The sequence below is a fragment of the Rhea pennata genome, chromosome 11 (assembly GCF_028389875.1).
Source record: "Rhea pennata isolate bPtePen1 chromosome 11, bPtePen1.pri, whole genome shotgun sequence".
In the NCBI taxonomy this organism is placed as follows: Eukaryota; Metazoa; Chordata; class Aves; order Rheiformes; family Rheidae; genus Rhea; species Rhea pennata.
Window position 1 is genome coordinate 2,284,832 of NC_084673.1, and position 16,299 is coordinate 2,301,130.

Below are 16,299 nucleotides of genomic sequence, written 5' to 3' on the forward strand. Positions count from 1 at the left end.
CTCTGCATTTTTCCTTCCAAACATTGATGCTTAAAAAATAAACGCATTTTGGCAAATGTAAGCTGAGTTTTGTAGTTATCACTTACACCTGCAGAGCCAAATGAGACCAGTTTCTCCATTGCATAAATCACAAACTTGCCTTCAGATGACTAAGTGCATTGACCACTATCAACTTTTCTTACCCTTAAGCAGATTGCTTACACGTCTACAGAAAGGTTTTCACTCTCAGTCAAATAAGATTTTTTTAAAAAAATATTTTTACACTATAACACTCAAGTTGGCTTTAGCCATGTTTTGTGGACAGAAGGGTGCTACAGAGCAGGACAGCTTTCCACCCTTCCCTGCGGGAGAGGTGCGGGGCTGGAAGAGCTGCCAGTCACAGCCCCGGGGCTGCCCGCTGCCCAGCATGGGGCACGACTGGTTGAAGACGACTGACCGATGCCATTTTTACGTGCAGGGACAACTGCAGAAACAAAGACTATGTCTCACCCAACAGTCATCTTGTAGATCCAAGCCTATGTGGCTTGAAAAAGCACTAGCACCATTTAAGGGAGGACTGGAATCAGTAAGGACAGTCCTCTGCGTACTCAAAGCTGAGACCTGTAACCGCCAGGGGAACGTGGCCTCAGTTTCTGAGGAGCAACACCAGCTCTCCCACGCCGAACGTTGCGTTCTGGGAGGGAAGGCTTCTCAGGGGAACGCCATGGACAGTACAGATAACCTTGTGAGGCCTGAGGTCCCCAGGCTCATGAGAGCAATCATTTGGGGAGCAACATGCTCTCTTCTTTGCCGCTTGCTCCAAGGCCACTTTGCACTTATCAACCCTGATTCCTGGTAGGAATGAGTCAACATTAATATAAACACATTTGGTGGCTCCGTAAGGGTGACATCCCTGTCACCACAACAGCATCCCCAAATACCCTCAGCCTTGACCACTCATGCTGGAGCCCAGGTCTTCCTGCTGCTTTTACCTTCTGAGCTCCCTTAGGCCCACAGAGAGCCAGTCCCTTTTCTAGATTACAGTAGAAAGTGGGGGCAAAACCAGTGCGTGATGTATTCTCCTTCCCTGGCACTTGCTCAGGGCAGAAGACGGTCTCTGTTATGTCCAGGAACATTGCATCTGCTAGCAAAAGAAAACGCAATCCTCTGCAGGGTCAGCAAACAGACGTCCTATCTTAACTGATATCACAGCGCTGATAATTCCTTTCCCAGCCCCAGCCCATAGATACGTCTATGAGAACAGGGCCTCTGTGCACGACACCAAATGCACTTGGTAAGAAACAGAACCGCTAGCAAAACTCACAGTATGTAATGCCTCTCTTCCGGCCTCAGTTCGAGTGGCAGGGTTTAGTGAGTACCTCAGCTTTATTTTCTCTCCCCAAATGAAATTACCAGTTCTCTGTGTAGGGAAAAAAAAAAAAAAAAAAGTCAAGAGATGCAGTAAACACAAGATAGTGGCTCAAAAACTAGGAGGCAACTCAAGAAGTATGAAAATTCTCCATTCTATTTCATAGGTTTAGGAGACATGACCAGAAATCCCCGGTCTACAGCTTACATGAGGTCTTAATCTGAAAAGGGCAAGAGAGACTAACACTTATTTACTCTAAAATAAATCAAACCCTCCTATAAACACCACCTCTGCACAGGCCGCTTGGGTGTAGTGGTGGAGCTCAGCTGCATGCAGCAGGCCACCAGCGCCCCGCTCGTGTGGCACCAGGAGCCCGATGGTGATGCCTCAGCTCCGAGCATCCCAGCTCTCTGCACGAGGGCGAGCTGCTATTTGTGTGGTTAAGACCTCTCCCTTCTGAAAAGCCCAGGCTTGTTTTTCCATACGTCCTTCAGGTGCATCCTGTCAGATATCACCAGATGCAGCACATTAAAGAGATGCCCATTACATGCATTTGGCCTTCTGCCCACAGGATACCAGTCCAAAGGCAAAGAATCAAAAGCCTTAGATAAAGTTTCACCATTATTTAAAAATTCCTTTTATCTTCTACCTTTAAAAATGTAAAATTTTATAGTGTGAAAGGTGCACATTTGGTATTAGTAATGAGCCAGAAGAACTAAGTAAAAATAGACACACAGTTGAAAGAAGAACAAAGAAGTTGTTTAGTGTATGTTGAAGGGACAAGCTTAACGCTCATCAGCCTACTGACCTTCCTTGGCCACAGATGCCACCATCTTCTGCGCCGCGCAGCGGCGAGCTGACAAGCAGAGAGACCTGGCACGACTGCGAACCCGAGGTGCGAGTCCAGCCCTCGGCGCAGGCTGACAGCCAACAACCCACCACCCCTCTCTGGGTGGGTGTCTATAAATAGGCTGCAGCACCAGCTGGAGAGGATGCTGGACATGTGCCTTGGACATAGGAGCAGGAAGGCCAGCCCGGATGTCCTGATAACACAGACACTTCGCTCGGGAGAAACCTCTAAACTCTGGAGAGAGAGACGCGCTGGAACAGCGCTACGGGCTCGTGCGCGCTGCAGCAAGCACCTGAGCATCGCTCTTGCTGCCAAGGATCTGCATCAGCTGCTGCAAACGCTGCGCTGGGAGAAATCCTCGAATGACGAGCAACGCTCCCGCCCGGCCAGGCCAGGGCTTTCCTCTCGCTTGAGACAAGAAGCACGGGGCTTTGCCGGCTCATTTCTGGAAGCGGGCTTCATTTAAATGTTGGCTTAGCACGCGGTGCCGGAGAGACCGTAGATATGTCTATAAGCGTTGGTACCTGACCTGTCTGGACCTCCCTAAACGCGTCCTCCTTGTGAAGCCAGCAGGACGCACCCGCAGCTACGCAGGGCTGACGGCGAGGAGCTGCCGTCCCCGCGCTCTGCCTCCGCTTCCGCCCAGCGCCGGCACGGCTTTCGGCGCCGGCACGCTCCCCCGCGATGGGAACGGCGGAAGGCTCCGCGCCAGAGCCTGAGCTCCCAGTAAAGGCTACGCACAACGGCTTCCTTTGTCGTTTCTGCCCCTTTTGTGGGGTCAAATAACCAATTTAAAAAAAATCCAGAAAAAGTAATTTTATCTATATATTACATACAATAAGAAAGGGAAGCATGCCAGCAGCCAACGTTTGCATCGTTGCAAACAGTGGGCCGTAAGATGCGACGCTGTATGTCCGATAACACTGTCCAGCCGGAAACGAGTCACAAGGCACAGTACAACGTATGCATGTATTGTATAGGCAACATATACATGTACTGACCACAACAGGCTGGGAGGGAGGCCTTCGTTTCCAGGTCTTCTGTGGGCACTGGAATTAAAAATCACACACATATACACACATATATAATAAAAATCATATATAAATATATATATATAAATATATGTGCACACACACATGCACACTATGTTTTTATATGTATATATAAAAATGTGATGTGTGATTTATATATACATATAAAACATATAATATCTATATATATCTTAAAGGAGGTAGAAGAGAGACAGTGATGAATTTGGAGATGATGGACACTTTTTTAGAAAGTGAGTGAGTGAGTGAGTGTTTTGGAAAACTCTCAACCTTAAACCATCATATTATTTCAGGAACAGAGCCTAAACCCTTAAAAGCTTTTGCCTACAGCCTTAAAGTCTCAAGGCTAACAAAACTCCCAAGGAAGGGAAGGAAAGGGAGGAATATTACTACCTCCCAGTGAATTTCTACTGAGACGCTTCTCAGTACTTCCTGGAAGATTTTTGTTTCTGTATTTTGTAGTTTTTAGCAAGAAAACAGCAAGTGACTGCAGATAAAAGCAAAACCAGCTTGACTGAGGGAACGAGTGCACAAATCATTGTAACACACATGTTTTTTGCAAACAGAAGAAGAAATCTGCTCCTGAGCCCTAAATCACACTGCAGTTGGCTCAAATGATGTCATCATCTTTCCAGTTGTTTTAACGTCATTAACTGTACACATTTTGTGTGGCAAAGAGAAACAAAATACAGGATTTCCTGTTCTACAGACACTGTATTGGTCTGCAGATGCCGGCAGGATTTCAGCGCTCTGAAATTTCCCTCAACATGTTGAAGTTTAAAGAAGAATCTTTGGGGCTGGGATTTCGGAGAAAAATTGTAGCAAATAAAAGCAGAAAGATTGCTCCTCCCGCTCGCTAGTATGGATGTCGCCCCCCTGAAGAATGGGAGCTGCAGGAAGGTAAGCCTGATTTCTCTAACATTTTCTTCATAAGCTATCACAATTTTGAACAATATTTTCATCTGTATTTTTCCAAGAGGTCTTACCAGACAGATGCTGGGGCAAGGTCCTCAGCAGCTTTGGAGAGCAGCAATTTATTCCTATTTCTTTTAATTCTGAAGGGCTGGGGAGTGGAGGACAGTGCGTTAGAGCACAAGCCTGCTATGTGCAGCAGTAAATGGGGAAAGCCTGTTTTACAGAAAATCCTTCAAACCTGTTTTGATTGACAGAAGCTACTACAGCTGATCCGTTCTGTTTACATGTTTTCTATTAGTGCCTGGATTGAAAAAGTAAATGAAATTACCGCTTAAAACAAAAGGTCCAGAAAGCCTCCACTGCTTAAAATAAGAAGCTTTAGAAAAACTTATTTCAAGCCAAAAGCAGACTCTTTTTTTTTTTTTTTTTTTTTTTTTTTACTAGACTGCTTTTCCTTCCAACATCCAAGGATTTGGGCAGATCCGAGGGAGGACGCTTTGCGGTAGGGAGTGGGCTCGGGCTTGGCTCCCCAAAGCCGGGGCTCCTCGGCGGTGCAGTTTGGAGGGCAGCGTCGTCACTCTTTGAAGAACAAATACATGGAAAAGATGAGGGCGAGCATGACCGTAAATCTGGGAGCAGTAAATGCAATACCGCAGAAATGTAGGGCTGGGTGGGGCACGCAGTGATTCAGAATAACCAGGCAATTTTCAATAACGACAGCCGCATGCGGATCTAGGAACAGAAATCGCTAACACGCTCAGAAAAAGAAACATGGGCGTTATCGTTGCTGTCTTAAGCTGCTAATTAATTGCAAAAATCAGCTGTTGATTTAAAAAATTGCAGTGCTACATGCACAACCAGTGCTCTGATTCTTCTGGTGGCAAAACCTTTCTGCAGCCAGACTGCAAAGACCCCAGGACAGGAGTTAATTTTAGAGTGCAGCTGGATAAAACTCAGCAATAAAAAAAAAAAAAAAAGAAAGAAAGAAAGAAAAGCGAGCAACGGCACAATGATTAAGGAGTTGCAAGGAGTGTTTTCTGCAAGTTTGAGAAAGTCACTGACCCAAAAGCCGGCCGAAGTGCGTGGGACGGGGGCCCCGAGCAGCACCTCCGCCCCGACCCAGCGTCACCGGTGACAAAACGTGGAAGGATGTGGAGGGACTCGGGGTGAGGGACGGCAAAAGAAAGTCCCCCGCTGGGTCCAAACCGAGTAACAGGAGTAATAAATAACCCACTCGCTCTTTGAGGAAGCGCTGCGCTGGGCAGCACGGGCCAAGCGCGGGCTGGTGGCTCGCGGCCGCCCTCTTGCCAGGAGCTCCAGCAAGCGCTGGCAAATGCAAGCCCACGGCATCGGCTCGCGACTGCAAGGTGCCCGGGCCGCCGCCGGCACGCGCTGGGGCTTGGCACAAAGGCAAAAACAGAAAAACAAAACAAAACAAAACAAAAAAAAAAACTCATGATTTCTTGCTATCAACTCAGCGCCCAGAGCACGGACTCGGGCAAAGAGGTGCCCAGGACGCGCGGTGGCCGGAGAGGTTCCCGCGGGGGGAGAAGGTCCCGGCTGGCGGCTGCCCCTGCTCGTCCCGGCACGAGGGTGCGGGCCGGGGCGCCGTCGGCCACCAGCCCGTCCCGCCGGCACCAGCGCCGGCCTTCGGGGTTTCAGGCGGGCGGCGAGAGCGCGGGAACCTCGCAGGATCCCGGGGAACGAGGTTTTGCTTCTCGCTCCCATCCCCCGCCTGCTCCGGTTCGGCTTTCACTGCGCCCTTTCACTTTTACATCCCCAAAGAGGAGAAATAAGTAAGCGAGGCCGATTTCGCAAGGGGGGAAAATCCTGCTCCTTGCTCCGGTTCCCTGCAGCAGCGCAAAGCTCTTTGCTCAGGAATAGTGAAATCCGTTAAACTCATCACGTCTTGGGGACCTGAGTGAGCGCCCGTGAACCGCACACGACCCACAGATCCCCCCAGCATTGACGATAGGAGGCGAAACGCCTAAACGGATGAAGCGAATTTCTGGTCTAACTGACGGGCAAATGTATTTATCTTCCTCCATGTCCTGAGTTGTTGCTGGAAGATAATTCCTGTTGCTACCACACAATGCCTGCGTAATGTGCCATGCACACAGAAATTGAGTTAGCAGCACTGACAGATAGGTCGGTATGTTCGGTCAGCTATTAGCATTTAAATCCGCTCTTAAATCTGGAGCCAGAGCGCTCATAGATCCGTCTGCACCTCTCCATCACCGGCCCCCGCTGCAGCCCGCCGTCCACCAGCACCGTCGTTACTCACGGCGGTCGCTGCCCTTGCTGCTGGTTTGCATCGAGCCTCTGCTCAGCTCCGAACGGCAGCGGCTCAGTCTGCTCTGCATTTACTTACGGGTCCCTCCTGGATCACCTGGAGACCTACCAAAGAGCACCAGCCAGACAGGAGTTTAGCATAAAATTGCAGGTGATAAAAGCCAAATGGTCCTGAAAGAACCCCCTGGGGAGCTGAAGAAGCGGCCCGAGGTCAGGATGAGGGGCAGGAAAGGCAATGCAGATATTTTAGATGTGGCTATGACGGCTGGGATGTGCGCTGGCTCACGATGCCCCCAATCAGGCTTCCAGCCCAAGATGAGAGACTTTTCATCCTCTTTGACCATAAGTTTGACCTGTTTCTTTAGAGAGTAAATCACCTACCTGTTCCCTGCTATCTCTCTTTTGAGATATACACACTTACATACATATACTGTACACAGGACCATAGTACTCAAGGACCATCTGAGAGCATGAGAAGCAGCAGAGTGCAGGGCAATGCAGCAATACACCAGCTTATCCACTCTGGCGAGGTCAAACACTTGAGTCCAGTTGTGGCCAGCTGGACAGTCTGCTGCAACGAAACACCCGCTGGGGCAGGTGAACCTTTCCATGGGAGCATTAAAATCTAAACGCATAAACGTTATGAGCCCTCTCACTTAAAACTTGTATTTCTATACTGAAGTGCATTTATTCAATGTGGAAAAATACTGAAAAGCTTATGGCTTTACAGCATCTGTTTTTTCTCCCTACAGAAACCCTCCATTCACCTTAGTTGTCTCTTGAGTGAAGAGATTCAGTTGAGATGGAGAGCAACGTGTTCTCTGGAAACTGTACTGATCCCCAGATGTCCTTTCAGTCCACCCTGTATGCAACCACTTACACCATCATATTCGTGCCCGGGCTTCTGGCAAACAGCGCTGCCTTGTGGGTTTTATGTCGCTTCATCAGCAAGAAGAGCAAAGCTGTGATTTTCATGATCAACTTGGCTGTGGCCGACCTGGCTCACGTTCTCTCCCTGCCACTGCGAATGTATTACTATATAAACCATATGTGGCCCTTTGGAAGTTTTCTTTGCCAGGCGTGTTTCTACCTGAAGTACCTCAACATGTACGCGAGCATTTGTTTCCTCACCTGCATCAGCATCCAGCGCTACCTCTTCCTGTACCACCCGTTCAAGGCCAAGGACTGGAAGCGGCGGTACGACGTGGCCATCAGCGCCGCGGTGTGGCTGTTCGTCGGGGCGGCTTGCTTACCGCTGCCCATCGTGAGGAGCCCAGCCTTATCCAACACCACAAACACATGCTTCTCAGACCTAGGTGTGAAGCAAATGACACCAGGGGCCTCCATCGCTTTGGTGACGGTTGCGGAGCTGTTTGGGTTTGTGATCCCCTTGGGCATCATTGCCTGTTGCACGTGGAAGATGAGGCAGTCCTTGCAGGACTGTCAAACACAGCTGCAAAACACCAGCGAGAAGCAGAAAGCTTTGCGAATGCTCTTTATGTGCGCCGCCGTGTTCTTCATATGCTTCACCCCGTACCATATCAACTTCCCCTTATTTATGATGGTGATAGAGAACGTCATCAAAGACTGTGCCATTCACAGGAGCACCCTCCGCTTTCACCCCATCTCCCTCTGCCTCGCGAGCCTCAACTGCTGTCTGGATCCCGTCCTCTACTACTTCATGACATCCGAGTTTCAAGATCAATTGCTGCGACACAGCTGCGCTGCCCTGAGGTCTCGGTTTGCACGCAAAGGGAGCAGCCTCTCTGCTAGGGACACCAGCAACGATATTCATACGAAAAGGGGAAGTTTTCCACGTTTCAAATTTTGGTCCCTTCCAAAGTTCTTTGGTCGAATAAATAGCATGGAAATTCCTCCGATGCAACCAGATGAGCTTTTGTTAGAGTCCATCTCTTGAAATACAAGGCATTTCCCTCTTGGTAAGTGCTTGAATGAAGATTGCATTAGGTCTCCAAATACGCCTCGAATTATCTTTGTGTGCAATAGGTGCAGGAGCGTGACACAGAAGGACATTTGGCTGAAGACATATTTCACAGTTGCATTGTTGCTATTAGTGACTGTTTGACCTGCTGTGGTCTCTATCATTTATTGTTAAAATATTTGAAACAGCCCTCACTAAAATCAGTATTTTTCCCATGCTGAACTGCAGCCAGGTTTGGTTCCCTACAATTCCTATTGCTTCTGTGGAGTCCTGCAGGAAGGGGGAATATTTCTGAACCAGAAAAAAAGTGTACCTATATGTTTGTCATTCTTGAAAAGCCTTTTGAACCCTGGCTTATAGCCTGGCAGCTCTGCCCTCAACAGAGGTACCACCAGGAGGAATTGCAGCGCTGCAGCTGCATGCGCCCAATTAAAATTGCCCGTGCTGTGCTCTCGTTAGGCTCTAGGTCTGGACAATTAATTATCTCCATGTAAAACGAACCTCCTTCCACTGAAGACTCAACCTAGGCGAAACCACAGGACTGTAACATTACCAGCAAATACCAAGGCAGCAGCATTAACCCATATCCACGTCAGCTAAGGGGAGTTTTCAGACACGCTGCGTTACCTCCGCTGAGTTGACTCTATTGAAGAAAACCAGCTAGATCCAAGCACGAGCGTCCTCGAGGCTGCTGCGAGCTATGAGACGCCAAGTGGTTATGGGGGATGAATACGTGAAGGACGCCTGTAACGGGACACGCCAAGGGCGAGGTGGGCAAGGGGACGCGGAGTCCTCCCCGCGGCACGCTTGCGCGCGGGAGCCGCCGCCGCGGAGCTCCCGTCCCCTGTTGTTACTGTGAGTCTTGTGTTACCTGGCACGTTGCTAAAGCCTCTGCTCATAGATTAAGATGTTACACGAGCCTCTCGGTTTCGCCTTAAAGAGCAAAAGTGTTTCCAGCCATTGCTGGTTACCAGAAGTTTACAGAGCTGATCCAAGCGCCTCCTTAAGGCTTCAGACTCGGGAGGAAATAAAATCATCCCAACACATATTTTGGCATTGCAGAGATTATTTTAAGTGCGGTGACTTGCAAATAACCTTCATCCTCTCGGGGAGCTCCCACAGATGCCGCAAAGGTGGAAATCGCCTGTCGGGGCCCAGCCCTCGGGGCCCGGGGCAGAGCGCGGGAGACTCGGCGCAGTTCAACCTTCCAAGCGATGTTATAGCTGTTTCCGAAATCGCAGCCGCTCCTCCCGGGGGCTGCACGAGCCCAGCCCCGGCCCGTGCCTGGCCCCAGCCGCGGGGCACGCAGACCGAAGGCAGAGCTCGGTGCTGCAGACGGGACGGCAGGACGTGCCCGGCGCTCCCGCGAGCAGGGCGCCTGCTGGGCAGGAACTGCCGACATGGGGAGGGAAGAAGTAACGATTTGCATTGAATCCCCTCTTTTCCGCAGTGCATTTTTTGTGGGAAGCTGTATTTATCCTTTCTGCTAATCATGCGTCATGCAATCTGCTTTTAACGCCATGGTATTGTCCCCAGAAGGACCTTTCTGCTCGCATCCTGCTGCAGAAGGACTGCCACTGTCCCAGTCCCCTGTGACCACCCCGGTCCCACAACATGGACCAAGGCACCAAGGATCTCAACACCAAAAGCCCTCAAAGAACTACATAAGCAAACGCAGGCAGAGGATTTTTGAAAGTTATCCCCCCCAAATGACAGAGAACAGCTTTGCTGGAAACTGCATGCACATTTCCAGCTCCTGCTGCATTTCTGGTCACATGCAGACCTGGCTGCGCCGTTTGCCACGCGCGCTGCCAACGCTGTTCTTAGAGAGGCGAGAGGAAGTCCAGGAGACCAGCAGGAATCTGCTTCGATGCTTACAGTATGCAGGAGACTGGCAGAAAACCTGCTGCAGCCCCGATCGGCCTGTCCCTAGCTAGCAGAAATCTCCCCCTCCAAAAAGGAAAGAAAAAATACAAAAGCAGAAAAACAAGGGGATATATTTTCCTTGCTTGCTTGGGGAGAAAAAAAAGCACAGCTGGCACAGGTGGCCATGCTCGGCCCCACTGACAACGGCACGAGCAGCCCACACCGAGCTTTTCACACGCGGTTCATTCTTCTGTATGGCTTACTCGTTTACGGCTGACTAGAACTGCTTAGGGGCTTTCATGCATATGCATATATATATTTATATATTTATATATATGTATATACATACATACACACGCACTTGCACATATTTTATATACAGATGCATGTGCAAAAAGATGAAATTGTGCAGTACTGAAGAACACAAATAAGGAATTATCAGAGACGTCTCTCGTGCACAGCGCTTTCTAGGCACTGCAAGAAAGCAAAGCAGGTTGCTTTTTTCTTTTCTTTGCTAAAAATACCTGTCTGCATTTCTTTCCCACCCTGACTGCATGCTTCCAGCCCAAAGACAGCTTAGTTACTTTGCTTCTGCAAAAACGCTTAGTTTCAGTTCTCAGTGAAACATGCACCAACCATCAACCCACCAGCCAGACACAGAGGCGCATGATTTTTGGCACACTTCGAATAACCACCGCTCCTGGGAACAAGTTGTTTTTCAGATCCTCCCCTCCTCACTCCAGAGTGAGTAGGGCAGCGAGCGCTGGGAGAAAAAACACCACAGCAGCAAAAACTCGGACCCCAGCTGCGGCGCCAGCGTGCACGAAGCAAACCGCGCCGCTCGAAACCAAAGCCGAACAGCGAGTGCTTTTCCCCGCGGCCAGGATTTCTGCAGACCCGAGGCCGAGGTTTTGATGCGGGGTGTCACCGCTCCGCAGGGTTGCTGCCCGGCTCCGGCTGTAAAAGCTTCCCGTGCCGCGGCGCTTTGGGCGGAGGAGGACTGGAGCCGCCGGGCTGCGGCAGGCACGAGCGCGCCTTGCACCGCGCGTCCGGCCCCGCTCCGGGCGGCAGCCGCGGCGTGCGACGGGCGCTGCCGGGACGAGCGCCGCACGGGGCCCCCGAGCCGAACCCGGGCAAAACAGGATATGGTGACGTCCCGAGGTGCTCGCGAAGCCCGAGGTCTCTGCAGTAAACACGCTTGCTACCCCCAGCACGGGCTCCTCTTTCCTATAAACGGGCTGGCTTCTGGGGAAGTGAAAGTGCAAAGTAGAGCATCCACCGCGCATCTCGGGAAAACCAGATCAGATAAAGCGCCTGCCCGGCAGACACAGCGCCCCGGCCGACGTAACAACGAGCAAAAAGGCTGCAAGTGCCAAGCAGCAGGAGCAGCTGGTAAAAGTGACCCTAACTATGAAAACCCGAACACGCGGCTGTGAACGTGATGCCTCCGAAACAGGCGAGCGGTGGGAAAGCGGGTGCTTGGGGAGATCCCCCGACCGGGGCCCGTGCCACGTCCCCGAGAGCGGCGGCTCCGGCCGGGCCCCGCGAGGGACGCCGCAGCCGGGGCCGCCCTGGCGAAGCCGCAGCGAGCGGGCGACGTGGGAAGGTACCCGGGCGGGTAATGAAGTTATAATTTAAGTAGAATTGCTACATAAATTAAAAAGAACGCAGAAAAAACTCTTTCAAAACAAGCTATAGTAATTGAATCAAGAATCCTTGAGCTTTCTTGATCTTAAGTTTACTGAGTTGAGATTTTTTTTTAATAGTTCTTGAGCTCGAGTCACCAGACTGACAGTTACAGAATTACTACTTTTAAACATAAAAATCACAAGATCAGCTAATATTAGGTAGAAAGGAGAAAAGTTTGTGCTGCGGATGAACGTTAGCCCTCTAGTAGGGTGTCCTACACCGCCCCCTGCTGATTGCTATTAGCCAAAACCCTGAATTTTTCTTGCAGGAGCCAGACCTGGACCGTGTTTTGCTCTGCAAGAGAAGACCAGAGTCCACGAAGGCACTGGGTGCAGAGGGTCCCGTGCTGCTGGGAAGCCCCCATCCCCACGCGCGGAGACTGGGTGCCCACCCCAGACACCGCGCACTGCCCAGGGCACCACGGAGGCATCCAGCAGCCCCTTCTCACGCACCTGCCCCGGCAGCATCGGTCCTGCTGTTAAGCCCAGTGATGACCATAGTCAAACCTGCACTCAACACCTGTAAACTCTGGGGAGAAACAGATACGAAGTGGTTGAGCCCCATCTCAGTATGATAGGTCCTTGCAAAACCAGAGGTTTGGATTCCTAGGGCTCCCCTACACACTCCAGTTTCACCCTGGAGGACAGGTCTTCACCAGGCAGATCTTCTCCAACCTCTGTTGACCCACAAGAAGTTTGCATTTCATATACTCTCAGCTTAGGACTTGAGCTGTTTGGGCCTGCACTTATCCAACTTTGACCTCAAAAAGGCTTATTTTGTCCCAGGCATACTTCTGTTATAAGCAGGGAGATTTCAGTCCTGGAACAGCTGCCCCATCTTTCCCCCCGCACCGCTTACCCCAAGGGTTGGCACTTGCTACTGCTCTCCCTAAGGAAGATGCAAGAGCCAGGGAGATGCATACGTGTAGCATGCTGCCAGTTAACCCTCCTCATTAGCTACTTTAAAAACTTACAAAAATACATCCACATGAACTCACGGTAGGAATTTCTGCATTGTCCTAAACATTTTCAGATCTTCTCCAGGTTAAAAAAAATAAAAAAATAAATAAACCAAACCCAACCCAACCCAAACCAACAAAAAACACTTCTCCATTGCCCAGTTAGTAGATCAAGTGAAAGGACTATTGATTATGTCGTGCCAGAAGCAGATGCAGGACTAAAGGATACAGGTGATAACTAGATGTTATCACCTAATGTACCTACGTAGCTCCTTGTGGTTTCCCAATGAGATCTGGCACCACTGGGACTTGGCCTGATACATGAATTCCTTGCAAATCCAGACTTGGCAGAAATAAATACTATTTCCATTCCAGCCTCTAGGCCACATTTATCCTGGGTATCAGAGGTGCTGTTATTCTAACATAAAGTTGCAAAGAAATCCTTCTTGCATCTGGGCAGTCTGCAGCTACTCTCTAGACAAGCTGCAGCTCCAAGTCAAACAGAGACTGAGAAGAAGCTAGGAGAGAAAAGGAACTAATGGTGGGTGAGGTGTAACCCTGGGACACTTCTGCCAAGGTCAGTGTAATGGAGCCTTTCCTTACAGCTTTACCCATTGACCCTAAAATAGATCCAACCAGGGACAAGCACGGGAGACTTCAATTTGCAATTAATACACACTCTTATTTCGCTCATGTCATTTCAAATCTTTCAGTTCCTACACTTGTCACATACCTGAAAAAAAAAAATCACTCAAGTACAGATTGGATGGGCAAATGTGTTTCCATTTCTCCATTAAAAATGTGCAAAAGTTCCACATCGTCACCAGTAAGGCAAGTTTCCTCTGGCCCCAAGAAAGCCAGATCACGTAGCAGACTGCCCACGGAGGCCTCAAAAGAGAAAAGCACCCCAAAACACTGGCTGAGGTTACCTCCGGATGGCCTCATATCCTTCACTGGCAGATGCCAGGGAATGAACCACCGACCTCGGGGATGTGCCGGTGACGGTCACAGCGCCCGACCGCCGCCGGCCCGTCCTGCTTGCAGGGTCTACGTTGGGTGGTGGGCTTCGAAGAGGGGCCGACAACGGCGCTCCCTCCCGACCGGACCGGGGCTTTCCCGCACAACGAGGGCCGATCCCGGCGGAGCAGGAGGAAGGTCCTCCGCGACCACCAAGAGAGGGGGAAGGAAACGGGCACGCAGGGGCGGGCGCGCCTGGGAAGAGGCGGGCGAGAGGGGGAAAACGGGAGAATTACACCGGGAATGGAAGAGGAAAGAAAGGGAGAAACCAGGGAAAGGTCGCGAGGCGACAGGCAGGAACCGAAGGCGCCGGCGGAGAGCGGCGGCCCCCACTTCCCCCGCGGGCGAGGAGGGGAAGCGCGCGGGCTGCGCGGCGGCGCGCAGGCGCCCGGCCCTCGCGCTTTCGGCTCGCGCGGCGAGACGGGAGCGGAAAGCCGCCGCCGCCGCCGCCGAGCAGCGCCGCGTCCTCCGGGGCCGCCCGCGGAGCTGCCGCCCGGAGCGCAGACCGCCAAGGTAGGTTCTTCTCCCCGCCGCTATCTCCGCTTTAGCTTTTGAGAGGTCTAAGTGGCGCTCCTTCGACCGCCGCGCCGCGGCTTCCCCGGCCTCCTCCCGCTCGCCCTGGGAGCGGCAGGAGGAGAGGAGGGAGCCGCAGGGAAAGCCGGGCTGCTGGCCTTTCGCCGGCTGCTCGAGGAGACGCGGACCGTGCACGGGAGGCCGCGGCCGGCTCCGGCGGTGGGAAGAGGCCGGCGGACGTGCGCGAGCTCCGGGTATCGCAGCAAGAAAAATTGTGGGAGTTTTAGATTAAAATGCAGCTATGAAGTTTCAAACCGTATTTTCGACCGCTGTCACGTGGTATCAAGAGAGCAGCTGTATTTTAGAAGAATAACGATTTGGGCTATTCTTAACCTGTGCAAATCCCACAGCTGCCCTAACGAAGAGCGGTCACCCGCTGCCAGGTCCCTCGCAGAAGGGACTCTTTAATACATGGACATTTTTAAAAAAAGACATAGCACGTCCAAGCAGGGGCCGGGTACCGCTCACTCCAGCGTAGCCATCGCCATAGTTAAAGAGCCAAAGCAATGTATTTCCACCGGGATTAAATGGCAGCGCTTTTTTGCTATTTTGCATATTCTTGAAATTGATTCAGCTGAAATTCCCCTCGCTTCCCCTGCTTCCCACTCGTCTGACTCGCACGCGCTGCAACCGCGCAGCCGGGTTCCCGGGAAGCGCCGGCCGCAGACCGGAGCCGGGCCGCCACGGCGCTCCGGGAGCGGGCGCTGGGCCGCCCGCCCCGCGCTCGAGCAGCACCGAAACCGCTCGGTTTGACGCAGCCGCCGCCGCGGCCCCTCGCCGCAGGCTCGTGCCAGGCACAGCCCCCGTCCCGGCTGCACGTGGTTTACGGATAACCGGCCCGAGCTCCTCGCGGCGCTGGCCCACCTCCCACTGGAACAGCCTGTCCCAAAAGGTGATGGTGGCCGCAGCCAGGTCCCAGCCCAAGGTCTGGTGCAACCAGCAGAGGCAGTGCAGATGGAGCAGGAGAGGTTGCACTGCCCGCCGGGGCGGACGCAGGTCCTGGTGTGGTGGCTGGACCCCAGCGCAGGACCAGAGCCACATGCCGGTTTTACCCTCTGGAGAGTTTGCTCCAGCAATGCACTGCATGGTGAAGAAATGCAGTGAAAACCTTTTAACCTCACCAGGAAAATACGCAGGGCACAAGTGCTCCTTGGCCTTGCAGGAGCCACAGCTCACCCAAGGTGCCTCGAGAAGTAGAGACCCCCCGTGAGCACAAACCTCCCCAGCAGCACTGGACTTGTGAGAAGCAGCAGCACCAGCAGACTGGGCTTCGTTAGACCATTAGATCCTTGGGCAATATATTTTTCCCTGCCAGCACTTCAGTGATGCTCACACAACAACAGTACTCATGAGCCAGCCACATTGTGCAGGAAAAAATAAGCATGTGAAATCCACTGGAAGGTGCTGAGAACATGCTTTGGCACCTTGCTAGAGTTACAAGATGCCAAAACCCATTTATTCCTCCAGCCCATCAAGCCAGCGTGGATACAGGCTGGAAACTCAGGGACCCCAGGCAAAGCTAAGGGCAGAGGAACGCTTGGGCACTGTTACAACGAGCACATGCAAAGGCAACAAGAACAGAAGTAGAAAGAAATCTCTTCATACAGCTGTGCCAAGGCCCCACAGTACCAACGTGTAAAACCTTGGCTGCTTCACTGCTTCTTCCCAGGAAGAACCACAGAAAATTCATGGGAGCCTGCAACCAAATCAAGCTCGCGTTTCAATGACAACCCGCCCCCCGCGTTGTCCATGCAGAGGGAAGGAGGCTCGCTGCTGCTCGCAGCCCGTCCCCTGCCCCCT

The 16,299-nt window shown here is 51.8% G+C and overlaps 1 protein-coding gene across 1 annotated transcript; it reads left to right on the forward strand.

Moving 5' to 3' along the window:
• Window positions 1-4,005: 4,005 nt before the first annotated feature.
• On the forward strand, window positions 4,006-9,602 carry LOC134145263 (putative P2Y purinoceptor 10). Its single transcript, XM_062584619.1, has 2 exons — window positions 4,006-4,147; window positions 7,207-9,602. The coding sequence occupies exon 2, from the start codon at window positions 7,257-7,259 to the stop codon at window positions 8,370-8,372; it is 1,116 nt and encodes a 371-aa protein (XP_062440603.1). The 5' UTR covers window positions 4,006-4,147; window positions 7,207-7,256; the 3' UTR covers window positions 8,373-9,602.
• Window positions 9,603-16,299: the final 6,697 nt, after the last annotated feature.